The sequence below is a fragment of the Emydura macquarii genome, unplaced genomic scaffold (genome assembly GCF_026122565.2).
Source record: "Emydura macquarii macquarii isolate MOO-44397 ecotype Brisbane River unplaced genomic scaffold, CSIRO-AGI_Emac_v2 contig_1110, whole genome shotgun sequence".
NCBI classification, from domain to species: domain Eukaryota; kingdom Metazoa; phylum Chordata; order Testudines; family Chelidae; genus Emydura; species Emydura macquarii.
This window is the reverse complement of record NW_027131247.1, coordinates 239652-266317: the sequence shown is the minus strand read 5'-3', so window position 1 is coordinate 266317 and position 26666 is coordinate 239652. Positions and strand designations below refer to the sequence as shown.

The following is a 26666-nucleotide window of genomic DNA, read 5'->3' as shown; positions in this document are numbered from 1 at the left end:
GCTGGTCCCCTCCCCTAACGTGCAGTCAGAGCTGTTCAGCTTTCTTAGTGCTTCAGCTAGATTTCCTCCGCTCTCCCAAAAGCTAAGATCTCGGGTGAGCACCACAGCATCTCACCAGCCAGCCTCCATGGCGTCCAGGATGCCCTTCCAGAACCGAGCCTCCACGTCTCCCCAGCAGCCTTCTCCAGGCCCAGTTGGGGCCCCAGGATCTCACCCGGCAGGCCTCCAACTGGACAGAGAACCACGGACAACCACTCTGGGTTTCTGAGGTGTTAGCCAGCTGTGTCTTTGTGTCATCGTCCTCCTGGCTAATCCCCAGGTGCACACACAGACACACGCTTGTGCACACTCACAATCCTGCACACCTGTGCACACTTGCAATCCTGCACACCCCTCTGCAGTCCTGCAACAGCCACATCCGCACACACTCCCAAATTCTGCACACACATGCCTGTGAACGCTTGCAGTCCTGCACACTCAGATGCATACCTGTGCACACTGGCAGTTCTGCACACACCCACACCTGTGTACACTCACAATCCTGCACAGACCCCACAGCTGTGCACACTCGGAGTTCTGCACACACACACCCCTGGTCACACTTGCAATCCTGCGCGTGCACAAAAGCCTGCACACACGTGTGCACACACACACACACACACACACACACCTGTGCACATACACAGTTCTGGACACACTCACCTGCAATCCTGCACACAATGTGCACACACCCACACAAACCTGCCTCCACCCCCGCGCACACTCGCCCAGGGTGGCAGGTAGCTCCAGATCTGTGTCTGCTGGAAGTGGAGCTGCCCCTGCCCGGCTGTCCCTGTTCGGTGTGAAGAGGGTCCAGGCGGCGGGGCCAGCCTGAGAGCCAGGGGAGCGCAGCCAGCCCAGCCCAAGGGGAGATGGAGAGATGAGCAGACGGGGTGTTTCTTTAAACCGTGCCCGGACGCTCCCTCCCTCCCGGCTCTCCCCCGCCCCACGCTGGAGGCTCTGCCCCGCCCTTGCGAGCGACTTCCCACGGGCTGCAGGAAACGAAGCTGGTGCAGCAGGACAGAGACGAAGTCCCCTGCCGGGATGAGCATCAGTCCCTGGGATGGAGACACGGAGCTGGGGCCGGGACGGAGACCGGGCAGGGCGCGGCGAGCAGGAGCGTAGCTGAGAGGTGGGGCCGGGCGGCCCAGCGCGCAGAGCCGGCGGTGCGCCCCGGTTCCCAAGCGCATCCCGCGGGCGCAGGGTGCTGGGCGGGGCTCGGAGGGCGCCGGGTCCCCCCCGCAGCTCAGAGGCGAACCCGGGAAGGCGCCAGCGGGGTCCGACGCGCCCCGGCATGGGGGGCTGCAGCTGGCTGGCCGGCCCCAGGGAAGGGGAAGGGTAGCGGCAGGCGGCGGCTGGGAGAGCCCCTGGCGAGCGGAACGGAGCGGGACCCTGCCCGCGGGAGCGCCCCGGGGGGACCGACTGCAGCCTCGGGACCAGGTGAGTGGGGGCGGCAGCGGGGCTGGTGGGGAGGCCACATGCCCAGCCCCAGAGGGAACCTCCAACCCCCACTGCGGCACCTACACACCCCCATGGCAGTGACTGCTCAACCCTGCTCGCTATCCTTTGCTACACATCTGTACAGCGCCGAGCACAGCCCTGCTATATATATACATGAGCTGCAAGCCCCAAGACCGAGAGCCACGGTGTTAGCTCATGACCACACACACGAGATGAGAGAGAGAGAGAGATGGGGACCACTTCTCTCGCTCCTTAAACGCAGCTGCATCTGGGGTGGAGTGCCACAGCCCCTTCTCAGTGCACAGCAACACGCCACAGGGTGAGGAGGATTCTGTTGCATTGGTGCCTGACACATGCTGGGTGCTGGCCCAGCACGAAGGACGGAGCTGTCCTGGCCCCGAGGAATATACAGCCCGACAGACAGACACAAGGTCTCAGAACAGGAAGCGAGGAGATTCCCTGCCTGCCTGTGACTGCAGGGGAGTTTAGGGAGGCAGAAGGGACCTGGCCTCCTGTCTGGTCAGGACACTGGGGGGTAACAGCTTCACACCTGCAAAAAGTGGCTGGGGGTTTAATGCTCACCAGTGGGAAAGGGCTGACAAGAGAGAGGGGAAGGGGGCAATTGTACCAGACCCCCAAGGTCAGGGACCCCCCAAAACCTCTGTAATGTCCATAAAGTGAAATGGGCAGCACAACAACCGTGATGTACCAGGGCCCCAAATTTCTCTCCATGGGGGGAGGGTTTAAGCTGGATCCTCATCTAGCAGGATGCCCCTTACCTAGGGGTGTGGGGGTGCAGTAGCACCCCCTGGCTTGACGTGGTTTCCATCACACACAGGGGTCAAAGTTTGGTTCAATGGTCCTCCCCCCCACTGTACAAATTGTTCCAACGCCACTGCCCGTCCCCCCAGGCTGACGTGCCCCCTACCCGCCCGCACGGGGGCCCTGGGGTCGGCGCTGATTCAGGGGGCAGATTGCCCACTGCTGACTCACCCACTCTGCTCCCTGTGGCCCCTGGGAGTGGTGGAGGAGCTCCCGTCACTGGACCAACACAGCCTGGCCCTGGTGAGTCCAGGACGCCAGCACATCCATCGCACACGGGGCGTGGCAGCAAACTGCAGTGTGAGAGCAGCGAGAGGCACGGGAGGGGCCGGGCAGGCAGGCGAGGAGGCGTGAAGTCGGGAGGCTGATGGCAGGAACTGGGGCTGTCCTGGGATGCCCGATCCCCGACCTGGGGTTCCTTTCCTGTCGAACCGGGATAGGGTGCCTGGCTGCAGGAAGACGCTCTCGGTTTGGAGTCCCCGCGCCTTGCGTCCACGGGCTAGAGCCGGGTCTGGGCAAATCGCACGCGGAGCAGCTCCCGACCCCTGCCCCGGGGCTGGCTTTGCTGCCCACTCAGCCTCGCGTCTCGAGCTCAGGCACGGTCCCTGGATGCCCCCCGCTCGTTTTCTGGCCAGAGCCCAGCCCCGCTCCTCTCCCCACTGGCCGCGTGGATCTCCCTGAGCAGGCCTCCCACTGGTGCCATTTCCTTGGACAGGGGCGGCCGACACGGGAGGCCGGGCCGGATCTGCGGAGATGCCAGTGTCCTGGGGCCTGACGCCCGAGCCGAGATTCCTGGCAGCAGGGACACCCACTCCCCAGCCCAGAGGCTGTGCTTGCTGCAGACTTGGCAGATAGAGTTGAGGAGGTCGTAGGAGCCCCCTTGCAGACCGGGACCGCCCAGGCCAGCGGCGTGGGGGGGGAGGGGGTTGCATGGAGCCTGGAGAAGCGCCTCGGGCTGGCAAACGCCCCATGGAGCAGCCGCGCTGCCCGGAGCTCAGGCCACAGACGACGGCGCCACCCCTCTTGGCACAGGCGGTGGCGCTGCTTTTGCTGCCGTTCCTGCTAGCGTGGCCCACCGCTGCCCGTCCTGCGCCCACCCCGGCGGATGAGAGCGGGGAGATTGTGGTGAGTCCCACGGCACAGCCACGCGTTCGAGCTTCGGGGGCCTTCATCTGCCCTCTCGGTAATGTTCACTTGGCCTCTGCCATAGAACAAGAAACGTGCCCCCCCCAGCCTGCAGCACCCCCAGCAGCTGGGGAGGAAGGGGCTGCGGGGCCAGGATCTCTCGCAGTTCTGCATCCCTCCCTGCTCCCCGCAGCTCTGCTGGTGCCCCTCAGCCCTGACCCACGACCCCTGCTGTCCCAGCCCTGAGCAGAGCCTTCGGTGTGGCTGTGACACATGGGCAAATAAGGACAAGCTCGTGTCACTGGTGTACTGAGCCAAGATTCGAACCCGGGCCGGGAAGAGGGTGGGGCCTTTGCTCTCCCTGGGGAGTTGGACACGGAGGAAAGAAGTTTCCAGGGTTCCCAACTCGGCCGGTCTGTGTCTCAGGAGGGGGGCCAGAGCCGGCGGCTCCGAGCGGCCCAGGTGTTTGTGGCGGTGTCGCTCTCCATCCTGTCTCTGTACCCCTCGCCCAGGACTGGCTGACGCAGTACGGCTACCTCCCCGCCGCCGACCCCGTCACCGGCCAGCTCCAGACCTGGGAGGCCGTGACCAGCGCCATCCGCGTGATGCAGCGCTTCGCGGGCATCCCCGAGACCGGGATCCCAGGTACGCAGAGCCTGTGCCCGCCTGCAGCCCCCAGACCCTCCTCCCCGCCTCCACCACCTGTGACAACCTGCACTGCTCCAGGCCCCCATCCCCCATTGCCCCCCACAATCCATAGCCCCAGACCCATCATCACCCACATCCCGCCCTCCCTGGCCCCTGTCTGCAGCAACCCCTTGGCATCAGCCCATCCCTGGGAATTCCAAATTCTCTTTGGTCCAGGATCCAGCTTCCAGCAGGGACGCTGGCTCCATTATCCCTCCCTGCCACGCTGCCCTGTCAGCCCGGATGTCCTGTGTCACAGACTCGCAGGAACCGCGCTTTCTCGGCTCCCTGCAGTCCCTGGGAGGGACCCCCTTCAGTGTGAGGGCCCTTCTCCATGATCACACTCTCTATCTGGGCTCCTCCGCCTCCTGAAACCTCTCTGAGCCTTCAGCACACAAGTCTCCCAGGGAGTCCACTCGCTTTGGACCCCCGGGGTGTCCACTCCCAGAGGGAACAATGCAGCCCCGCTCTCCAGACTGCAGAGACTCTCAGCCAGCGTAAAGCAGGAGGGTTTATTGAACGTCTGAGCACAGCACAGGACGTGCTCAAGCCCTCCAAGCTTGGAAACTCTCAGCACTGTCCAACTGGGCCTGTCCCGGTCCTGACGGGCTCAGGCTGCTCTTTGTCCCCAGTCCTTCTAGCTGACCACCCTTTTATCACCCCTCCCCAAACGCCCCTCCTCCGTCCTCCTCTTTTCCTGGGTAGAAAAGCACCTGGGCCCCCTTTCTTCCATCCTTTGGCCAGAACCAGCTGGCTTCCAAGATGGGGTGGCCAGAACTCTGGGTCACTGTCCAGGCGGTTGCAGAATGGGCTCTCCCCTAAGGCAGTCTGGCTCCAGGGCTCTCTTTGCCCCCAGCTGAGAACTGACTGCTCTCTGCACTGGTGCGTCAGAGGCGACGCTCTGCCCTGCCAGTGAGTTATGTTCCTGTGTTTTCCCCCCCATCGCGTCGGCCAGACGATGCCACGCTGGAGCTGATCCGGATGCCACGCTGCTCGCTGCCCGACGTGCTCAGCACCCTCCCGGAAAAGCTGCCCAAGAGGAAGAACGGGAGACGGAGGAGGAAAAGTCGGGGCAGGCGGAGCGCAGGCCTGGCTTGGACCAAAAGGAACATCTCCTGGAAGTAGGTACCAACCCGCCCCGGCAGTCATCAGATCCTTGTTCCCCAGCTGGCCTGGGACATGGCTAGGCATCCAGGGGATTTCAGTGCCGCTGCGTCGAACAGGGTGTAACTCAGCCAGGCTGCTCGGAGACACGCTCAGCATGGCGCATTAATCAGGGATTGGCGAAATACATCCAGCCAGCCCAGCCAGCCTTAATCCAGCATTGTCCAAACTCTCACACGCCCGTAATGAAATTAACAGCGGCTCCACAAGGCTGAGCTGCTGAACGGGTTTTTATATCTGCCCCTAACACCCAGACACACACCAACCCACACTCCCCACACCCAGCACCCACACCCTGACACACCCAGACACCCACACCCCGACACACACCATCCCACACTCTTCACACCCAGACACCCACCAACCCACACCCTGACACACCCACCAACCCACACCCAGACACCCACCAACCCACACTCTCTACACTCAGACACCCACCAACCCACACCCTGACACATCCAGACACCCACACCCTGACACACACCATCCCACACTCTTCACACCCAGACACCCACCAACCCACACCCTGACACACCCACCAACCCACACCCAGACACCCACCAACCCACACTCTCTACACTCAGACACCCACCAACCCACACCCTGACACACACACACTCACAGAGGAAACACACACACACACACACACACAGAGGAAATGTGGACAGTCAGGAAGGAACAGAGATTAAAATAGCAGTGGCTACAGGACTAGGAAAGAAGCATAGGCAAAATGTGTATAAATCAACTGGGCCGAGTTGTGTTCTTGGGCGTTAAGGAAATTGGCTGATCAATCCACTGCATTTGCTAGAAGCTAATGTGGAGCAGGTTGTAAACATGGAGGTTGGAACAAAGCAAAGGGGGGGACCAAGGAACGTGATCCTGGCAGGCACAGAGACTGCCAGCTCTCTGGTGCAGGGACTGCCTTTTAGTTCCGTGTTTGTGCAGCACCTGGCGCAGTGGGGTCCTGGCTAACGACTGGGGCTCCCAGGTGCTGCCATTCAACGGATAATAAATAACAACATCATGGCTGGTTAAAGCCCATCGCTGATGACACACATTAAGAGGAAAACCTCACTGGATCTGAGCCCCGGAAACAACGGTGCATCAGTATCCTGAGCATGAGGGCGAGTAACTGAGAACAGCAAGGGTTTCTGCCGCTGCTCCACTGCCTCTCAGAGCTTGGGGTTATGGGGTCCAGATCCCTTTTTAGAATTTGTGCGACAATAGTAGGGCACAACAGGGTGGACGCTGGGCCTACGCAGAGCGCCCTTTGGAGCAGGGCTATGCATGGACCCGGAGGTGCGGGCATGAGCCGGACATCCTGGGGGTCAATTCCCTGCTCTGCCACAGACTCCCTGCGAGGCCTTGGGCTGGTCACTTTGCCTCAGTTTCCCATCTGCACAATGGGGGTAACTGCCCTGCTTGCCTCCTAGGGATGTTGTGAGGATACATCCATTGGTGGGGGTGAGGTGAAGTACCTTGGACAGGTGATTGAGGGGGAGTTGGCACCAGATTTTCCAAACTCATTGCTGCCCAGGAGCCCCCTTTACAAGGGACGGGCAGGTAGGGGGGAGGATTTTCTGTTGTCCTTAACAGGAGCTGTGGGGCATGAGCTCCTCTGGAGACACGGCTGAGCGGGAGGTGGCCTCCGATACAGCGACCTGTGCCGCCCCCCATCAGTGGGGCTCGCTAGATTTGCTGTGCGGGCGATAAGGGGAGCTGGGGTCACAGCCCCTTTGCCTGGCAGTGCCGTCAGATTGCGTGAGCGAAAGCAGGGCCAGGCTGGGGTCAGCACGTGGATAGGAGCCCTCCAGGGGGAAAGAGAGTGGCAGGGAGACAACGCAGAGAGTCGCGGAGAGGTTAGAAAGGCAGGCCGGAGACGACAGGCAGAGAGGGAAGCTGCCTGCCCAGCGGCGCCCGTCGACGCTGTGATGGGCCAGGATCCAAGCCGGTTTCCCTGTGCACATGCCCTCTGCTGCACCCTCTCTCTAGCCCGGGGGTTTCCGGCGGGGTGGGATGGTCAGGGTCTGCTGCAGATGGGATTGAAGTCTCCGGCGTGGAGGGGAAGGCAGAAGGAAGCGAGGGGCACTGGCAGAGCTGGGGGCTGGGGGGAGCCCAAGGCTGCAGGTCGGGGTTGAGGGGCACAGATTGCTCAGCCGCAGCCGGTGCGTGGCTGACCGTGGCCCTGGCCCGGGCCCTCTCTTGGCACGCCGCCTGCCAGGGTGAAGACGTACCCGCGGGAAGCCCGGCTCAGCCGGGAGACCATCCGCGCCCTCATGCACTATGCGCTGAAGGTCTGGAGCGAGGCCGCCCCGCTCACCTTCCACGAGGTGGGTGGGCCCCGGGCTGACGTCTCCGTGGAGTTCCTGGGCCTGGACCACCAGGACGACTACCCCTTCGACGGGCCGGGGGGCACGGTGGCCCACGCCTTCTTCCCCGGGGACCCCCTGCGCGCCGGCAGCGTCCACTTCGACACCGACGAGGACTGGGCCTTCCGCTCGCCAGGTGAGCCCCGGGCGCAGGGCGTGAGGGAGCACACCGACCGGGCAGGTCTGCCCTCCCCTTCCCCTGCCCCCCGTTGTCCCTGGCACAGGGCGGGGGGAGCACCCCGTCTCATCTCCCCACTCAGCTCGGGCCGGGCTTACGCCCCGCTCCCCCCTTTGCAGACGACTACGGGACAGATCTCTTCGCCGTGGCGGTGCATGAGTTCGGCCACAGCCTGGGCCTGCCGCATTCGCCCTCCAAGCGCTCCATCATGCGCCCGTATTACCAGGGTCCGGTGGGGGACCCCCTGCAGTACCAGCTGCAGGCCGATGACCGTGTGGACATCCAGAAGCTCTATGGTATGGCCCGGCAGGGCGGGACCGGGGTGGGAGCCCCCTCTGCGCCGCTCGAACGCCAGGCTGTGCCTTCGGGATGGCCTCCGAGCCAGACCCTGACTTTTGTGCCCAGCTGTTGCGAACTGGCCTCTGAAAGGGGATTATTACCCGGTGGGATGGCTGATCTCGTCCCATGCACCGAGTGAGCCAGTGCTCAGCGTCCACCAGCCAGCACCCAGGCAGAACTGAACTCGGCGCTCATTCTGGGGGCTGCACTGCTGTCTCCGGGGGGAGCGGGGTGGATGCAGAGAAAGCAGCTGCCGTGACAGGGCTTGGAGTGGCTGCTCCCAGGGGAGGCTGCACCAACCCGTGGGGAGTGTGGGGTGCTAAGAGCTGGCATGCTGTGGGAGGTGGCGGCTGGTCCCCCGGGAGGGCTGGACTGTGAGGAGGCTGACGGCTGCGTGCTCTCACCTGCATCCAGGGAGCCGCGTCCTGCCTTCCACGGAGAAGCCGGAGGCATCGTCGCTCCTGGACCTGCCCTCCCTGCCCCGTGACTTCCCTGCCTTGAGGTGAGCCAGGACGGTCCCTTTTCCCTCGCCACCCTGCACTCAGACCCAAGGAGACGCAAGCGTGGGCCTGGCCCGGCTGGGAGAACCGGGGCTCAGCAAGCAGCTACCGCTGGCCCCGTCGGGTTCATTCAGAACCGGGGGACCCCTGGGGCGCAGCCGGTGCATTGAGCGGGCCCTGGCTGGATCTAGAGCCAGGCGAACGGGCAGCGCGCTGGCCAGCGAAAGTCAGTGTTGACAAAGGCAAAGTGACGCACGTTGGAGGGGAACATCTGAAAGCTGCAGACAGCTGGCAGGGCGGGCATGGCTGGGGACAGGCCAATAGAGAGCTCTGCTCCCTGGGCGGCTGTGGGCAGAGCAGCCAAGAAGTCGGGCAACTAAGGGGGGATCTGGATCCGCTGGGCAGGACCGGGCCCCGTCTCAGAGGGGTTCCGAGGGTGCTTGAGGCCTGGAGAAGTTCTCCTCTGAAGCGAGATGGAAATGGCTGGGGTGGTTTCCCATAGGAAGGGCCGAATAAGAGGGAACAGGGCGAATGTCTCTAAAACCCTGGCCGGCTCAGAGAAGGGCGAGTGGGCGCATCTGTTCTTGTAGCACAAGAGCAAGGGGATGCTCCATGGCACGGAAAGGTGGGGGATTCGGCACCACTGCGGCCGGGGGGGGAGACACTTTTGCGCCCAGGGCGTGAAGGGCCTGTGGAACTCATGGCCACCGTGCGGTCAAGAGCTCAGCCGGTCTCCGGAAGGGAGTGGGGCGTTCCGTGTTAACAAGAACAGTTCTGGAAGGCCTCGTCACCCGGAGATCTGACGTGGGGGACAGATTGTGCCCCACCAGCGACGGCGGGATCGCTGCACCTTCCTGTGCGGTATCCGGCCCTGCCCCAGTCAGAGACAGGACAGGGGGCGAGATGGACCTCGTCTGGCAGAGCTACGCCCCTGTGGGGTTTGTAGTCACACTGTCGGGGGGGCGTGGGGCCGGCGGGCACGTGTGGGGCCCTGTGGGGTGACCTGATGCTGTCCCAGCCTCCGCCCCAGCCTCTCTGCCAGGTTCCGCCTGCCCACCCGGGCCCCGTGGGAGGGCAGGAGGGGTGTGTGCTCGGCTGGGCTCGCTGACCGCCTGCTGCTGCTGCTCTCCCCGCTGCCCCGGCAGGTCGGAGAAGGAGTTCCCGGATCGCTGCTCCTCCAGCATCGACGCCGTCGCCCGGATCCGGGGGGAAACCTTCCTATTCAAAGGTCCATCCCTGCCTCCGGGACCTGGGGTGGGCCAGAGAGGGGAACAGGGCTGAGTGGCCCAGGACCCCACGCGGCGCCTCCCTGCCCCAGCTGCCCCTTCCCTCCCTGTTCTCTCGGGGCCCCCACCACGGCTGCGGCGCTGGGCCGATAGCCCCATACGCCCAGCTAGCCCGGCAGCCCTGTGTAGTTCCCCTGCCGCCGGCCTTCCCCGGCTCCCAGCTGCTCCAACTGGAGGGGGGTGTCGGCAGGGAAAGACCCCTTGCCCCTCAGCGCCATGGGGCAGGCCCTCCTCCTCGTGCCTGCGACGGGGGGAGGCCAGGGGCACTGGGGCTGAGTCTGTTTAGAGCCCCCCCTGCAGCAGCTCTGTGTGGGGCTGGGCAGAGCTGCCCCCCTGCAACACCTGCGCTGGAGGGCGCTGGCCCTGCCCGTCCGGGGCCCTGGCTAGCAGGGGACAGCCGCTAATCTCTTGTCTCCCACCGAGCCAGGGCAGCACTTCTGGCGTCTGACCCACGGCCGGCACCTCACCTCCCCGCGCCCCGCTCTCAGCGCAGCCTTCTGGCGCGGCCTGCCCGGCAGCCTGGGCAAAGTGGATGCCGTCTACGAGAGGCCCACGGACCATCGGATCCTCTTCTTCAGCGGTGAGAGCCGGGGACCCGGGGCAGGGTCCGGCCAGAGCCGTCCTGGACTGTGGGGGTGGAACGTAACCTGGTGCTGCCCCTGCGGGCCCAGCCGCCCCACAGGAGCCTGTGCCGGGGCTGCAGGACCCCTCCCCACGCCAGCCTCCTGCATCTCACCTTGCCCTGGAGAGCAGAGAGGCTTCTGTGCGGGAATGAGGCGGGTCCGAGTTTCTCCTCTGCCCCAGCTGCTCCCTTCAGCCTGGCACCCGCTCACCGGCCCCCTTCTCTCCCCCAGGGCCCCTCTACTGGCTCTTTAAGGACAATGGCGTGGAAGAGGGGTACCCGCGCCCCGTCACGGACTTCGGCCTGCCCCAGGGGGGAGTGGACGCCGCCTTCTCCCGGCCTCAGGACCGGAAAACCTACTTCTTCAAGGGCGAGCTGCAGTGGCGTTATGATGAGGCGGCGGGACACATGGATGAGGGGTTCCCGGCCCGCACCCTGCTCTGGGGACAGCTCCCCACCCCCTTGGATGATGTGCTGAGTGGAAGTGATGGTGAGTGGGCCCCCCTCGTGGTGACTCGGCCCCCTCTCCCCAGTTCCTGCGCTGGTGCCCCGCCCTTTAGCCACTTGCTGAGCCCTGATGCACTCGTGACACCTGTCTCCCTGCAGGAGAGCTGTACGCCTTCAAGGGCAGGCAGTACTGGAAGCTGGACCAGCACAGCCTCAAGCTGGAGAAGGGCTACCCTCGCTCCATCGCCCGGGACTGGCTAGACTGCACCGGGGAACTCTACCCCCCGCTGAGCGCCCCCACCAGTCCCCCCCCGGGAGCCAAGCCGGACGGGCGGGGCCCCCCGTTGGAGGTGGAGCGCTGCGTGTGCCCCGGCTCGGCCCCCCGTGCCACGCTCGGCTGGACGCTGGCTGCGCTCCTGCTCCTGGGGGGGCTTGTCTAGGCTGCCCCGCGCCCTGCAGACGAACCACGGTGGCAGCAGGGTGGGGGCACCTTTCTCACAGCTCCTGCGTTCCCAGGAACAGCTCGTGGGGCGGGGCGCTGTCTGCAGGCTGCGGCCTGGGACGGGTCCCCGGGTGACTAGCCGCTCCTGTGTCCTGTGGCCATCCACCATGCCCAGTGCAGCTGGGCTGAGTGGTGGGTCCTCTGCGATCCGCTGACGGCGATATCCGTGTCTGCCGCACGACCCCAGCTGTCTGTCACCGTGATTCCCCCTCCATCACCCTTAGCCTCCCCCTCCGCTGCCCAGCTCTGTCACCCCCTGACTCTTCTGGCCCCCCTCGCCACCACTCCCTGCCTTGCCAAATCGCTCTGCGCCCCCCGAGGAAGGCAGAGCCAACGGCCCGGCTGCCTTGGTTGAGGGAAGGAGGCAGACAGGTCCCCGCACTGGTGCTTTAATGAGACGCCTGGCGGCTCCGGAGCAGAGGACAGGCCTGGAGACGAAGCCGGGGCGGCCCGAGGACAGGGCCCTGCATTCATTTCCAGCTCGCGAAGAATTGCTTGAAGAGGGGACTCTCGCGGCCCTGCGGCAGGATCTCCACCTGCAGCCAACAGAGGGACCTGTGAGAGGCCGGTGAGAGCCCCGTGCTCCTGGCACAAAGTGGGGGGCACCCAGAGTCACCCCCATGCATGGCAAGAGATGACAGGTCCTGGGAACAGCCTCTGTCTTCCCTACGGAGGCAGAGAGTCTGGTAAAGGCTCAGAGGAGCCTCTGCCCTCCTGGATGCTGGAGGGGAAGGCAGGAGGCAGCTTCTCTGCTGCGACGGGCTTTGCCTGGCAGGACGCGTGACAGCCGCAGGGAGCCCCCCGCCCTCCCTTCCTTCCCCGCGCCCCCTGAAGAGCGGGCGGGGGCCCTGCGCTCACTCACCTGGGTCTTCGGGGCGTACTTCATCCGGGAGATGAAATCCTCAGCCACTTTCAGGGCCGCCTGCCGTTCCTGCTGGTTGGCTTTGCGACCTGGGTGGAGGGAGGGAGGGAAGGGTCAGGGCAGCCGACCCCACACGCAGACCGAAAAGAACCCCTGCCCGCGAGGGACGACGCTGGGGTGAAAGGGCCGGCTGCTCACCCTGGCAGCGGGGGAGGAGGAGGTGCCCAGGTGCGGTGCTAACCCTAGGCGCAGTGAGTGTGGGGTGGGGCCGGAGGCAGGTGGCCGGGAGCCAGCTGGGTCTGGGATGGAGAAAAACATGCCAATGGGGAGGGTGCTCCTGGGGCAGGCCCCGGCACAGCACCCTGGCTCCCTCTCTGAGGACTCGGCCGAGGGGCTAAAAGCGCAGCTCGGTTGCTCAGCTGAGGCCGGGAGCCTCCGAGGGCGCAGGTGCCAGGCCGGGGGGGAAGGTGGCCGCTCGGCTGGGCAGCGAGAACACAGTTGCAGCACCTCCGTCCACGTCAGCCCTGCCAGCGATGGGGGCAGAGCTCGGGGCACGGAGAGAACGGCAAGTGCCCTTGATGGCACGGCTGCCCCAGGGAAGTGGGGCCAGCAGGGCGCTCCCCTGCCAAGGGGAGGGGAGGAAAGCGGGATGTCTCCCGCCCCGTTCTGGGGAATTCCTACCAGCCGGAGCCCCTGAGACACGCAAAGGGTGCACAGCCAGGCAGGGGACAAGGGTGCATGGGGTGCACATGAGGGCCTGCCGGGGGGCCTGCCTGGGGTCTAGGCGGGACATTCACTCAGCGCTGATTGCAGCCTGCGGGGCTGACCCGGGGCCCGGTGCAGGGAGCGCTGGCTGACAGCCGAGAGCTACGCGGTGACAGCCCTGGTCGTGACCTGCCCTGACGGGCCAGGTACCATCGCTGAATAGCAAGAGAGGCTGCAATTTTCCAGAGCAAGCAGGCCCGGATCTTGAATGGTATTTCAGCACCTAACTCCCATTGGCTTCAGTGAGTTAGGTGCCTAAATCCCTTTGAGGATCTGGGCTGGCGGGCAGAGGAGCTACGCTTGGCTCTGTATCCGGTCCACGTTTCCAGGCACCTCTGGAGCCCCCGACCCCGTGAAAGGCGTCTCCAGCTGGGACCGCAGAGTGGCTGTTGGAAGTCTGCAAGGGGCGCAGGCTACGGCGGGGCGCTCGGAGAGGAAGGTGGCAGAGGGGCTACGCTGCCAGCCCTGTACGACGGACAAGCCGAGCGTGAGCAGCGACGTGCCCAGCTGGGACTTAATGGGCAGGACAGGGAGGGGAAAATCCCAGCCCAACCCTTCCTAGAGGAGACTGACTCACGAGGGGTTCGGCCCCCCGGACTCCTACAGGCGTGGTGGGGCGGAGCGCGGCGGGGCAGGACAGCGGGGTAAGCGCGAGCGGCGGCACACACACTCTGCCCCGCTGGCAGCTTTCCTCACTGGTGCCCGCTGCCGGGATGCATTAAAGACAGCTGCGTCTACACGGAAAGTCTCCTTTGGCCCCTTGCTGCTGCTCTGTGCCAGCGGGCTGCTTCTGCAAAGGGGAAGGGAGCTGGGGCTGGGTGTGGGGTGAGTGGGGCCCCACCGCGGAGCCAGCTTGCCCCCTCGGCAGGGGCCGGCTACCTTTCCAGACGTAGATCTTGCCACACTGGCCATTGTCCAGGACGAAGCAGTCGTCGGTGCAGAGCAGCTCCTGCTTGAAGGGGCTGCTCCCGGCCACCTTGGTCAGGTCCATCTTGCCCGTTGCGTCCGATACCTGCCGGGGACAAGGAGAGGCGGATCCCTTCAGAGCCCTGCCCCGGCGCTGCCGAGCCAGGCCATGGGGGGGTAGGGAGGGAGCTCCGGAGCCGGGGGGGGCTTGCCTTATAGAGAGCAGCTGCCCCCGCGTTCTTCTGATCAGCCGTGACATCCTCCTCGGGGCTGCCCTGCTGCAGCACGGGCTTGTCACCCAGCACCTAGGGAAAAGGACGCCTCGGTCAGAGCCAGCGCCCCCCCCACCAGCCCCCCCCCCCCCCCCCCCCCCCCCGCACCCCAAAGACCAGCTTCCTCCCCCTGCCTGCTCCCCGATCCGCCCCGACAACCGCCACGCTTCCAGCCCTCCCGGCGCAGCCGGACCTGGATCATCTCGGCTGGCTCCTCCCCATCGGCCACGACCTCCACCCGGGCCTTGCCCTGCCGCTCGCTGTCCCGGATGGCCATGGCCAGGTCCCGGGCCTTGTTGCGCTCCAGGATGTTGGATGTCTCACCGCACCAGATGAAGAGGGTCTGAGAGGTGAGAGAAGGGGGGGAGCAGGAGTGAAAATCCACCCACCTGCCAGCGCCCCCGGTCTACCAACCCCGCCCTCCCTGCCCACCCATTTATCAATCCCACCGCTGCCACCAGCATGCCCGGATGCTGCACCCGCCCCGAGAATACAGACGCCTGCTGCCTGCCCCTGTCTGCCCATCTCCCGCAGCCCCCGGGGGCGTCTCACCTCGCCCAGGTCCAGGATGAAGCAGTCGCCGGTGTTGAAGCTGGCCCAGCTCAGCTCCCGCTCGGTGGCCCGGATGTTTTTCTTGCCCTTCACCTGGTAGAGTTTGCGGATGGGCCCGGCGGCCCGGCTGGGCTGCACTTTGTGAAAGGCGGATTCCACGCCGCCCTCCTGCAGGCAGGGGCAGAGCAGGGCCCTGAGCGCCGCCCGGGCCAGGGAGCACGGGAACCAGCTGCGGGTGGCGTCCCAAGCTGGGCAGTGGTGGGGCAGGATTGGGGGGCGAGGAGGGGAGGCAGGGGCTGATCCCTGGCAGATGGAGCAGGTTGCTGGGCCAAGCGGGGGAAGCAGAGCAGGCCAGGGGTGATGGTGAGGTGTCAGACGGGCAGGCTGGGGTTGGGGGGGGGGGTCAGACGGGGCAGGCCAGGGTTGTGGGGTGAGGGAGGGGGTCAGACAAGTCCAGCCGGGGTTGTGGGGCGGCTGCGGCCCCAGGGCGGTACCTGGTACTTGATGCCGCGGGGGAAGTACTCCATGAAGGTGTCGGACTCGTTGCCCTGCACCTCACGGTGCTGCACGGGCCGCTCGCCCAGCAGGGTGTTGAGGTGGGTGGACAGGACGGCGCAGGCCCCCTGCTCGTCCCGCGAGGAGCTCTGGCCTGGCCGCGGTGTGGGGGGAAGAGCAAAGGGCTGAGCTGCCACCTGGGGGGGAGGGGGGGACATTCCCTGGGCAAAGCCCCCCCCCCGCCTTCAGGGCTGGCTGCGCTGGTGGGGGGCCCGGGATGATGTGCTCAGCCCCCCTCACCCCGTAACGGGGCCCCTGGGGAATGGAGCCCGAGGGCAGAGCCCCCCACCGCTTGGCCCTGGCTGGGCTCCTCGCACCCCAGGGTGGCTCCGGGCCCCGGATCGGAGCTCGGACCCCGGTCTCTGGCCCCGTGCCAGCATGTGGGGAAGGGGCCAGGCATCTCCAGGTCCTGCAGCCCCTGCCTGGGATGCCGGCTCACCGGCGCCGTCAGGGGAATCTTGCAGGGAGCCGAGCTCCCTTTCTCAGCCCCGGGCCCCGGCCCCAGCACCCCGCTGCTCCCCGGCAGGCTGCCCCAGGTCTCGCCCACGCTGCCCCGCCGCAGAGCCGGCCCTCACCGATCCAGATGTGCAGGTTGGCTTGCTCGTCCGGCCCGTTGTGCAGGACCAGGTAGGAGTCCCCCGAGTAGAAGATGCCCTTGGACTCGGCTGGCACCGGCACCGGCTTCATCTTCTCCACCCGCCAGATGTGCAGGCCGGGCTGGTTCACCGAGGCATCGAACGGGGAGCTGCCGCTGGAGCGAAAAGGGGCTGGGGTGACTCTGGAGAGGCTGGGGGTAACTCCAGGGAGTGGGGAGGGATTGGGGGGATCTAGGTGGGGCTAGTGTGGGGGAGGGGTTGGGGTAAATGCAGGGCGTGGGGGGGGCAAGGAATCAGGGCCTGGGTCCAACGGTTCGCGGTGCGGTACCTTTTGGGGATAGCCGTGTACATGGTGCCAGGGGCCTGGGGAGAGAGAAGAGCTGGTTAGCGTTTGGGGCCACCTGGCTCCCTGGCCAGGAGATGCCAGCCAGGCCGGCGTGCGCGGGCTCTCGTCGTCCCCGCGGCTGGGCTGGGGGGCTGGAGGGGGAGAGCTGGGGCGGGGCCGCCCTCCTGGCCCGCACGCAGAGAAGGTATCAGAACTGGTTTGGTGGCTGCTGAGTCATCCCCAGCGAGGCAGAGGAAGGAGGAGGTGGGGCCGGCCGCGCCCACCAGCACCCCTGCCCCCCGTGCCCTCTGCTGCAGCGCCAGGGACCCAGCTGTGCCGTGCCCCGCTGGGAAATGCCCCCCCAGCCCTGCCCAGGAGCTTTGGGTCCCTGCTGAGCTGGCTTCGAGTCTGCCGCCTTCAGCTGCACGCCCGAGCGCCCCCGAACACGGAGGCGAGACGCTGCAGCGCCCGGGAGCCAGTGGCTGCCTGCAGCCGCCCGAAAGGCGCGGGTGCCACCCCTGCTCATCTGAAGAGGCGGCACAGCTTTGCCGGGGGTGCGCTGCTGACAAGGGGGGCCGCCGAGCCCCGGGGGCGCTGCGCACGGAGCCCTGGGCGAGCCCTGCTTGGGGTTGGCCGAGCCGCCCGGCTGACGATGCCTCCTGGCGGCGATGGGTCCTGCCCCCATTGCGAGCCAGGCCAACCGCCCCCAAACCCAGGCACAGGGGAGAACTGACCTAGGGTGGCCAGCCCGCCAGGATTATGTCACGTGATGAAACCTCCAGGAGTTTGGAGAAGGAAAATTGGCAACCCTAGACTCCCTCCTGGCTGGGGCAAGGCGCAGCGGGGCAGGCTAGCCTTGATCCTTCCTGGCCTGGGGGATTCAGGCTCCAGGGCGGAGCTCCCTGTAAAAGACAGCGGCCTGGGCAGGCACCAGAGAGGCGTCTGCCCAGGGATTCAGTGAGAGGCGGCTGACTCTGAAGGAACAAGCCAGGCGGCCCTGCTAAGCTTGCCCCGGTGGACTGCTAGGGATCCCAGCCCCACACTCAGCACGGGGGAAGAAGGGTTCACCCCCATGCCCAGCGTGCAGTTATTGCAACACAACCGGAAAGTTTCCCTTTGGCTAACGAGGCCCTGCAACAAACAGGAAGAGGCTGCAGAGCAAAGTTACTCACCCGGGCAGTCGTCAGGCTCAGCTACAGCAAAACCTTTAGCTGCAGGAGTTTAAAGTCAGATTTCCTGGGAGGGGCCAGCCCTCGCCCACACCCTGTTCCTCTCCAGCGCCTCTTCTCTGCGGCTGCAAGGGAGAAACAGAAAACCAGACACTGCTGGGCTAGTGACTCACCTGACCCACACCCAGCCTGCTCTTCCAGGCCTGAGCCCCACACGCAGCTTGGCCAGTGTCCCATAATCCTGCCCTGCAGCCCCCCGCCCCCCACTCTTCCTGCTGCAGCATATAAACTAGGGCAGAAGCTGGAGTTAAGTGGATGAAGCTGGAGAGGCGTGTTCGCCTGCCGATGTGTTTGGGCACAGATGCAAAGGGCAGGGAAACAAGCGACAAGAAGAAAGAGGCGATTTAGTAAATGCAGGAGGAGGATGTGGCCTAGGGCACAGGACCGGATGATTTTCATAGCTAGGACGTCAGCAGAGACGTTGTGGGACTGGGTTGAAATGTCTGTGGTAGTTACCATGCCAGGGAACTGTGACTGCAAAACCCAAAGAGCAAGAGGCCAGAGAAGGAGGATCCAAGGAGTGAAAACCAAAGGCGAGCGAGCCCTGAGCATTGGCCACGCAGCCCCTGATTGGGGGGAAGTGATGGAAATGATGCCGTTTCTGAAACTGGGCTCGTGGGCGACGTTATCTCCCCAGATAAGCTATCTGCTGGGTAATCAGCGCTGTCAGACGCACCACGGCAGAGCTCCCTGAGCGACGTGATCCCAATGATAAAGGTCCTGTGCAGAACAGAGGCCCTGATGGATCTGAACGAGGAGGCTGTGACGAGCGCTTCCCTTCAGAAAAGGCGCTTTTTACACCGAGATAATGAACTCGATGGAAAATCCTAGCGGAGACCAGGTGCCAGAGCCCACCTTGATGGAGCTAGTCAAAGCAAACCTCAGCGGGGATATCGGTTCATTATTTACCTCCCCAGCACTCTGTCATCTGCAAACTTCACCAGCCATGACCGGATGGTTCCTTGCAGATCTCCGATAAAGATGTGGAACAACACTGGGCCAAGAAGAGATTCTTGCAGAACCCCCCTGGTGGCAATTCTCCATAAACCGATCCATGCTGAGATTGATCAGTTAGCCAGTTTTTACCCCACTGCTTAGCTTCCACAACAACGTGGCTGTGCGCTAATTTTTCATCAGAACGTTGTATAGCACTAAGTTAGATGCCTTGCAGAAATCCAAGCACCTTAATATTATTTATTGTCTGCAGCACGGTAGCACGTTGGATTCCCCCAGTCGCAGACCAGGACCCCCTTGTGCCAGGCGCTGAACGAACAGAAACACAGAACAAAAAGAAACGTCCTTGTCCCAAAGAAACGAAGTAAATCTAACAAATCTAAGTATTTGTGTCACCTCAGTTACCAGGACTTGTGATCTCACCAACGAGCGGCAACGAATTTATTTAACGCTCCCTATTCTCCATAAAACCGTTAGCAATGCTGCCCTCCCTTAGTCCTGGTGTGTGCATGGTGCATTACAGAGAAAACTGGTCCAGTAATGAGTGATGAGGGGATGCCGACCAGTTCTTTCCTAGTCAAGGGTCCTCAGTTGTTGAACTTCCCACAGTGCAAAGATCTCTGACTGCCCTACTAGTGCCATGTATTTCCACTGGCCCTTTTTTCCCCCTGGTTCATGGGGCAGTTGTTTTCATAGAATCAGAGGAGATTCGAGTTGGCAGGGACCTCAGAAGGTCATCTAGTCCCACCCCCTGCTCAAAGCAGAGCCAACCCCGACTAAATCAGTTTTATCCTCAGATGCTTGGCGACTGGATCCTGTCAATGGCTGAAGTCAAATAAATATTAGCACTCAGCATAACAAGAGCCTTCTCTGTCGCTCAGCTAACCGCAGTGTCTCTCCACTCCACCCCTTCCTGGCAAAACTATCTCCGCAATCTGATCAGCGGGGAAAGGGTGAGGGCAGGGGGGCTGGAACAATTTGTACAGTGGGGAGGGAAGGGGGGCTGAGAGCCATTGAACCAGACTGTAAACCCTGCATATGATGGAGAAAACACTTCCAGCCAGGGGGCTGCGGCCGCACCCCTACTTCTATACCCCTGGGCAGTGCTGACGTTTAACGCTGGCGTCTCAGGCAGCCCCCGCTGCAACGCACGGGACAGTTTCACAGAGTTTAAGACCACAAGGACCCATTAGAGCTGGCGCCCCAATGTGATGGGGGAAGGACAGACGGGGCGGGGGCGGGGAGAGAGGTCAGCCGTCGTCAGGTTGGCTGTGGCACATCCCAGCCAGACGCCTGGCACAGGACATTGGCACAGATGCTCATTGCATCACCTGCTTCCTGGGTGCTGGTTTGGCTCCCTGGGGTGAGAACCCCCCAGGCTCAGGGTTTGAATCCTTGGGGCTCATGTGGGCTACCCCCACCCGGTGGGACTTTATTGCCTGAGAATGACAGCCACAGGCTGGCTGGCCCCTTTCCCAGCCACACCTGCCGCATAATTTGCTCCCCTGCCCAGGTGGGGAGCATTAAGAAGATTAAGTGAGGGGAAGTCACTGGTTGCAGCTGGCAGAGAGCGAGGGGCCAGATGCCAGGAAAACCCTGGGCGTTGCTGCTGGAGAAGGGCAGGCAGAGGCTCGGGGAGGAGGTTTCTGGACCCAGCTGCAGGCCGAGGTGAGGGCTCTCTGGTTTCTGTCGCCCGGGGGGTTCCCAGCTGGCCGGGGAATGGCCTGGGAGTGGGTGAGGAGAGCGCTGGAGCCAGGAGGGGCTGGAAAGCGTTAGTGTAGGGTGCTGTTGAAGGGGGTGTTTGGTTTGCGTAAGCTATGTCAACCCACCTTGTAAGCGTAGGCCAGGTCAAAGAGACACCAGGATGTTGACAGCGGGCTTTGAAAACCCCATCAGCTGGGTGGGACCGGGGGGACCTACCTGACCCACACGCTGCAACAGAAGGCTCCTGGGTGACCCCAGAGACCCTGACCCCAGCCCAGCGCGTGTCCCGGAGCGGGGAGGAAACCGAGGCAGGGAAATGCATGTCGAGTTTGTGGTTCTTGTGCAGGTCTGTGGATTTCTCATGGACAGGGAGTGACAATCCTGGGCGCGGTGTCCGGCTGGGATGTACCGCGCGGCCCCTTGAGGAGGGGACCCCCAAAGTTGGCACCTTTGGATGAAGTGACGGGAGAGGCTGTGCTTACGCTCTGGGGCGTATTGGGGTGCGTGTGAGTGCTGGTGCTGGGGATCTGAGGCAGGTGGGCTGCAGGACCCTACGGCTGTGCAGGGGCGACCGGCTGAGCGTCAGTGCCCAGGAAAGATGCCAGGCAGGCCACACCTGGGGACAGGCGGCGCCTGGGTCCCATCACAGCAATCTGGCTCTGTGACAGTGGGGTCCCTGCCACAGTATGTTGGGTGGGGGTGATATTTACTCCCCCAGATCAAGGGAGGGGTGCAAGTCCTAGTGTCCTCTGACCCCCAGAGCAGCCCGTGGGGGATCCAGGGTGCAGAGTCACCCATGCAGAAGTCTGGGGTGTGGAAGGGCCCGCGAGGGAAAAGGGGGTGCGGAAGGGGAGAGCCAAGCCGAGATCTGGTTCCGATCGCCACACCCGGTCACTGGCTCCCTGCCCCCACCCAGCCTCACGGGCACCAGCGGGCAGGGACAAGCTGTACGTGGGCAGGATCCCCCCCCACTGAAACGCCTGCATCTGCCTGCTAGATTCCAGAGACGTCAGGGCCCCCCCTGGTGTCTGGCGCGAGCGGAGTGTCAGGGCTGGGATAACCCAAAAGCCCCTTAATGAGGTTGGGGTCTCGGAGCCCCTCGGGCCACGCTAGGAGTCTCGGGTCTCTGGGGGTCCACAGGCAGCAGTCCACAGGCAGCAGCCGAGCATTCGGGTGGGCGTCTCCCGCCTGCGTGAGATGGTCCCCCAGGCCAAAGGCTGAGAGAGGAACAACGATCTCACCGCAAGGCCCCCGGGACTCTGGGGGTGGCCTCCGCTCTGCCAACAGCTCCCTGCGGAGCGCCGGACACGGCCCCGGCGGGCAGGGTTCAAAAGAGGCCTTTGGTTTTGGGTGCCCTCCACTCCAGACACCTCAGACACCTCAGTCGGCCGCTGCAGCTCCCCTTGCTCTCAGCCAGACCAGTGGGCGCCGGCCCCGCCATCCTCCAGCCCCGGGTGTTGCAGGTGGGCATCCGAAGCTCAGCCGAGAGCCACAGATGTCTGGGGTCCACTGGAGACTCCGCTGACAGAGCCTGCAGAAAGCCCTGTAGATTCATATCCAAAACCTGCCGCCATGCTCCAGAGTCCAGTCCTGGGCAGGGGGCTCTGCCCCATTGGGCCATGGCAATGCCCTGCACCCCCCCCCTCCCTCTCCGGTTGGGGCACGAGAGACAAGCCAGCCCAGTTTCCTCTGGCTGGGGAGCTGGGGCGATTCTCATGGCCTGCCCAGCTGGACTCGTGGGGCACCCCGGCCCCAGCTGCACAAATGCTCCTGCTCTCCTTTTCGAGCTCTGCTCGTCCTGCCCCGCGGCCCTCCCGGAGCCAGCTGTGCACTTGGCACAGAGTCCAGGCTGCTGCAGCCCCTGCAGGACCTGATTTCACTCCTAACATTTTCCATTCCCTGATGAGAACCACATTTGCACGTGGGCCCAGCTCCTCTCCGGAGCCAGCGGGGTCCCGTGGAGCAAGGGGCTCGCACGGCGTGTGATCCGGGCACGGGAAGCCTGCTCGCTAATTGCTGGTTGTGCACGCGGTGCCAGAGACCCCACAGGGCAGCCAGAGAAATTGGCACTTGGTCATTAACACTTCCCTTCCCGCCAAGCCATTCCTTTCTCACGTCTCCCAGGATGGCTCCTCCCCCGGGGCACCTGGCTCCTCCCCCTGGCTCAAACCCAGTACTGGCCAAGGAGATGCTCCCGGCAGGTGGAAGCTGGCGTCTCAGTGATTGTGAGGCCAGAAGCTACATCACTGGTTGCAGCAACGTGACTTTAATCAAAGCCACCTGGATCCCTCAGGCGTTCGTGCGGCTTGCTCAGATCTCCGTTGTGATCAAAGCACAGGATGGACTGGCTCCGCCGCTGGCCTGCTGGACGACCCTGGCCAGGTCAAGTCCCCGCTCTCTGCCTTGGTTTCCCCCACCTGAAAATGGCTATAACATCACCTCCCTTGTCTCGACAGGAGATCTCAGAGCGCGTTACAAAGGAGGACACGGCCATTATCCCCATCATACTGACGAGGAAACTGAGGCACAGGGAGGCAGAATGATTGGCCCAAAGTCACCTAGCAGCAGAGTCAGGAATAGAACTCAGGCCAGTGCTCTATCCACTAGGCCACGCTGCCTCCCACATAACTCCTCACAGCACCCATGGGAGCTGGGAGGCTAAACTGAGTGAAGAAGGGAACAGGAGCCGGGAACTGGATGCAGGTATTCTGAGCCTTAGACCACTTCCATGGCCACCGACCTGCTCCCCGCACCGCCGCCTACACAACATTACAGAAAATTCCCACTCCGTCACAGGGACCCCCTCCCAGGGCCATTCATGGGACGTTGGTCCATGGCTGAGATCATGGCACTCGTGTTATTTTTTTTTTTCTAAAAAAATTTTCAAAAATTGCGGATGAAATTTCACCGCAAATCTCAGCCAGCGTTTGGAGAGATCGGCCACAGACATTTGTGACAACGGCTTCTCATCCGGCTAGGGAGTTGTGGGGTCTACTCTGGGTTCAACCTGGACTGGCCATGTGACCTTCGAGCCAGAATCAAACCAGCACCCTAAGGAGTGCCACAGGCTGCGACCGGCCAGCCAGGTTTCATCTGTCAAGCAGCTTTTCCGCAAACGTTCTCTCAACCACCGCTGTCCTGGAAAGAGGCTTTTCCAATGTGACGTTGGTAGCCCTCGCTGTGTCGATTTCAGGGAAAGGCCGAACCCTGGGGAGTGAGAAACTTTGCAAAACGAACCAACAAATAAACCAACAAGGGGGGGGCCAAGATCGTGAATGAGCCTGTAGGGATACTGGGAACAACAGGCCCGCCCCTCACCTCCCGACGTGCGCTTATTTGGGTTTAAAAGCTAGACGAGCGGAGATAGGAAAAGCTCCATCTGACAGCGCAGAACACAGGGGGAACGGAGTCACACGCACACAAAACATTATAGGCAATTCCCGCCCTGTCACAGTCACGTTTCTCTATCTTCTTATGCTGCAAAGCAAACCAAGCAAGCGCTCTGTCTGTTAGCCAGGGGCTGGCTGTTGTAAACACGCTCTTCCGAAGGAAAGTGCCAAAGCCTCCTTATGCTGTGAGTTCACCATCGGGTCTCGGCCGAAGGAACAAGCCTGGCTGAGTTCGCTCCTCTGGGACTGTGCGAATCCTTCCACGCGGCCCTCCGAAACGCGCACGTGTGGCTAGGGCTCCGCGCCCCCCACGCCCCTGGCCGTCACAGGCCAGGAGCGCGTGGTCCTTCGCAGGATCAGGCCCAGTCCCCACTGCGGGTGGCCGGGCCTCCGGACTCACCTGCTTCTTTCCGTCCCCTCGGGGCAGTGATAAAACCAAGGGCCACCTGTTGAAAGCACATGGCACTTGATTCCCCCGCCCCCCACCGGGCCCGTTCCAACTCCGAGCATCCTTTGCGCTGCAGCTGGGCTAGGAGGAGAGAAACCCCAGTGGAAAGGGGCTCAGGCTCCTCTCCAGGGAACACGGGGGGACTCCAAACTGCGCTGAGCCTGCACCGGGCCCCCGTCCTCCAGGGGCTCTGATTCAAACAGCATCAGAGCCAGGGCGTCCACTCCGCCCGGCCCCGTGACTCTGACAGAAGAATGCCGGAGGCTGGAGCCAAAGCCTTCTCCAGCATGGGGCCACAGGCGGGCGGGGGAACGGGAAGGGGCCTGCCATCCACACCCAGAGAGCCTGCTGGACTCTGCCTCAAGCCGCCAGGACTGCGTGGAGGCCCTGGCTGCCGGCGGCGCAGCTGATTGCTTTAGCTGCCGCTTGCACTTGGCGCAGGGGTCCCCCCGGGGCGGGAAGGGACCGGTTATCAGGGCTTTACAGCCTGGCAGCGGCCCAGGGCGGGATTCTCCGGCCAGCACGTGGATCCCTGGGAAATGTGTCATTTCCCTTCCCCGTGGAGCCAGCGGCCTGCTCTGCCCAGCCAGGTGCTCGCAGAGCGCGGGGCCGACCCGTCGGGGGTCAGACAGCACGGCTGCTCCTTCCAGAGCTGACCCCGCCCGGCGCCCACTGCGCGGGGCTCTCTCTCCCTCCTGTCCCTCTGCACCCCGCTTGGGGGGTCCCAGCAACACCACTGCTGCCCCGGGGCAGTCTCAGCCGGGGGCAGTGCCCCCATGAGAGGCTCTGCCTCTTGGAGGAGCCTCCCTCCCCCCCCCCCACACAGGCAGCCCCCCTGAGGATTGAGGCTCTGCAGCAGGAGGGGGCTGGGATCTGCTCCATGCAACTCACCCAGCAAAGGCACCGTAACCCTGCCGGGGATCCTGGGCACCTGGCCCCTATGCTGGTGGTGGATACCCCCTGGGGATGAAGCCCTGCCACCGAATCAATCTGAATGACCCGCTAGGGGGACCCTCTGCTGCGGTGGGGAATCCCGGGCCGGCCGAGGGCTGGGCACTGGTCCAGACAGAGGCAGGCGCGGGAGAGTCTGACCGGTGGCTTGGAGATTGGCTGGGAAAAGAAGAAGCGGACGATGCCCCCTAAGTTGGCGGCCTAGTGCTGCCAGCCCTCCGCCGGGAGATGCTTTCCTTGTGTTCTCGGGCTGCGGCCTCCGGCTGCAGCTGGAGGACAGTGGGGCCAGGGGGAAAGCGGTGCGGTTGGGGAGAGGGAGTAGGGCAGAGAGGCAGGGCCCGTAGCGCTGGCCGTGTGGGGAGCTCCCGGCTAGTCCAGTCCCAGCCTCTCCCAGCAGGGAGCGCGGTGTTGAGCGGGGCAGGAGCGCTGGTTGCGGCGGGAGGAGAGTGGGGGGACTCCTGGCTACTCCAGCTCCAACCGCGTGCCGGGAACCCCTTCGCTACTAGGGACACCCACCATGACTAGAAAACTCCCTGGGGCCCCCTGCGTGCCCAGGAAGCCTTCCCTCCACTGAGTGGGCCCTGGAGATGGGCTGCCCTGGTCTCGGGTCCCCAGGAGGCCCCCGCCGTGCTGCATGGCCGGGGCGGGGCGGGAGGCGCCGGCCTGCACGTAGGGAGATGGGGCAGACAGCCGCCAACGGGGCATTCGCTCCCGGGGAGCAGCTGCCCCTAACGGGAACCGGGCCAGAGCCCCAGGCGTGGTCTCCAGCGCCCAGCGGCCGGTCGTCCTTTCCCTGCCCCTCTGCCCCGGGTGGGCGTTTCCCAGGCTCCTTCCCTGCCACAGCGCCCGTTTCAGGCCGTGGGCAGCCCTGCCCAGTCCTGCCCAGCCCTGGTCCCCGGCAGCCCCCCGCCGGTTCTGGCCAACCCAAACTTCCCAAATGCTTATGTAAGGTTTAGTCTGGCAAGGGCTCAGGGGGACGGCCCCGGATGGGCCGGGCGGCAGCCAAGACCGCAGAGAAAGAGAGCGAGCTGCAGAGCGGGAGAGCGGCTGGGCCCTGTCTACAGAGAGCTGCAGTCTGTGTCCCCAAATGGACACGCTACAGGCCTGGGCCACTAGCCCCGCTCCCCCAGTGCCCGGGTGGGACTAGACCAGAACCTTCCAGCCCCTGCGCACGGCCCCGTATGGGGCTGCTCCCAGAACCCCGAGCAGGCGTGTTCTGATCCGCTGCTGCACAGTACGGTCCAAGCGCCAGGCGGCCGAGCCTCTGTTCTGCAGCTTCTGGCCAGACAGAGCCTTCCCTTGTAGGGTGCCCTCTGGCCTAGGGAAGGTGCCACGGGCTGGGAGCCAGGAGACCGGGTGTTTTCAGCTCGCCTCTTCCACGCTCCCTGCTCTTTAGCACGCCCGGCCCTTCGCAGCCTGGGAAGGAGACCCAGAGCCGCCGGGGGCAGGCAGAGTGGGCCAGAACGGCCAAGCATGTCCGCATTTAACTGCTGCATTGCAGACCTGTGTGGGAGGAGGGGTGAGCCTGGACCCAGAAGGAGACCCCCCCCAGACACAATCTACCCCTTCTTTGCAGGTTGCAGCGTTGGAAGCAGAGGCCATAAGCAGCACCCGGCA

The 26666-nt window shown here is 64.0% G+C and overlaps 2 protein-coding genes across 2 annotated transcripts; one reads left to right on the top strand and one right to left on the bottom strand.

Moving 5' to 3' along the window:
- The first annotated feature begins 1136 nt into the window (after window positions 1–1136).
- LOC137151556 (matrix metalloproteinase-17-like) lies at window positions 1137–12446 on the top strand. The gene is made up of 11 exons (XM_067545803.1): window positions 1137–1479; window positions 3038–3447; window positions 3960–4092; window positions 5090–5255; window positions 7520–7803; window positions 7965–8141; window positions 8599–8686; window positions 9830–9912; window positions 10398–10550; window positions 10825–11082; window positions 11199–12446. The coding sequence occupies exons 2-11, from the start codon at window positions 3253–3255 to the stop codon at window positions 11477–11479; spliced, it is 1818 nt and encodes a 605-aa protein (XP_067401904.1). The 5' UTR covers window positions 1137–1479; window positions 3038–3252; the 3' UTR covers window positions 11480–12446.
- CAPG (capping actin protein, gelsolin like) lies at window positions 11917–17605 on the bottom strand. Its single transcript, XM_067545804.1, has 10 exons — window positions 17547–17605; window positions 16378–16412; window positions 16029–16204; window positions 15393–15547; window positions 14899–15066; window positions 14540–14689; window positions 14287–14379; window positions 14048–14180; window positions 12404–12492; window positions 11917–12077 (listed from the first exon to the last, which is right to left on the bottom strand). The coding sequence occupies exons 2-10, from the start codon at window positions 16398–16400 to the stop codon at window positions 12012–12014; spliced, it is 1053 nt and encodes a 350-aa protein (XP_067401905.1). The 5' UTR covers window positions 16401–16412; window positions 17547–17605; the 3' UTR covers window positions 11917–12011.
- Between the last annotated feature and the right edge of the window lie 9061 nt (window positions 17606–26666).

Excerpts from the sequence above, each read along its gene's own strand:
- LOC137151556 (XM_067545803.1), top strand. The coding sequence starts at position 3,253 with ATGGAGCCTGGAGAAGCGCCTCGGGCTGGCAAACGCCCCATGGAGCAG. Across the intron at positions 9,913-10,397 it reads GGAAACCTTCCTATTCAAAG|GGCAGCACTTCTGGCGTCTG; the intron begins GTCCATCCCTGC and ends CCACCGAGCCAG. Across the intron at positions 11,083-11,198 it reads TGTGCTGAGTGGAAGTGATG|GAGAGCTGTACGCCTTCAAG; the intron begins GTGAGTGGGCCC and ends GTCTCCCTGCAG.
- CAPG (XM_067545804.1), bottom strand. The coding sequence starts at position 16,400 with ATGTACACGGCTATCCCCAAAAG. Across the intron at positions 14,380-14,539 it reads AGCCAGCCGAGATGATCCAG|GTGCTGGGTGACAAGCCCGT; the intron begins GTCCGGCTGCGC and ends CCTTTTCCCTAG. Across the intron at positions 12,078-12,403 it reads AGTACGCCCCGAAGACCCAG|GTGGAGATCCTGCCGCAGGG; the intron begins GTGAGTGAGCGC and ends TGTTGGCTGCAG.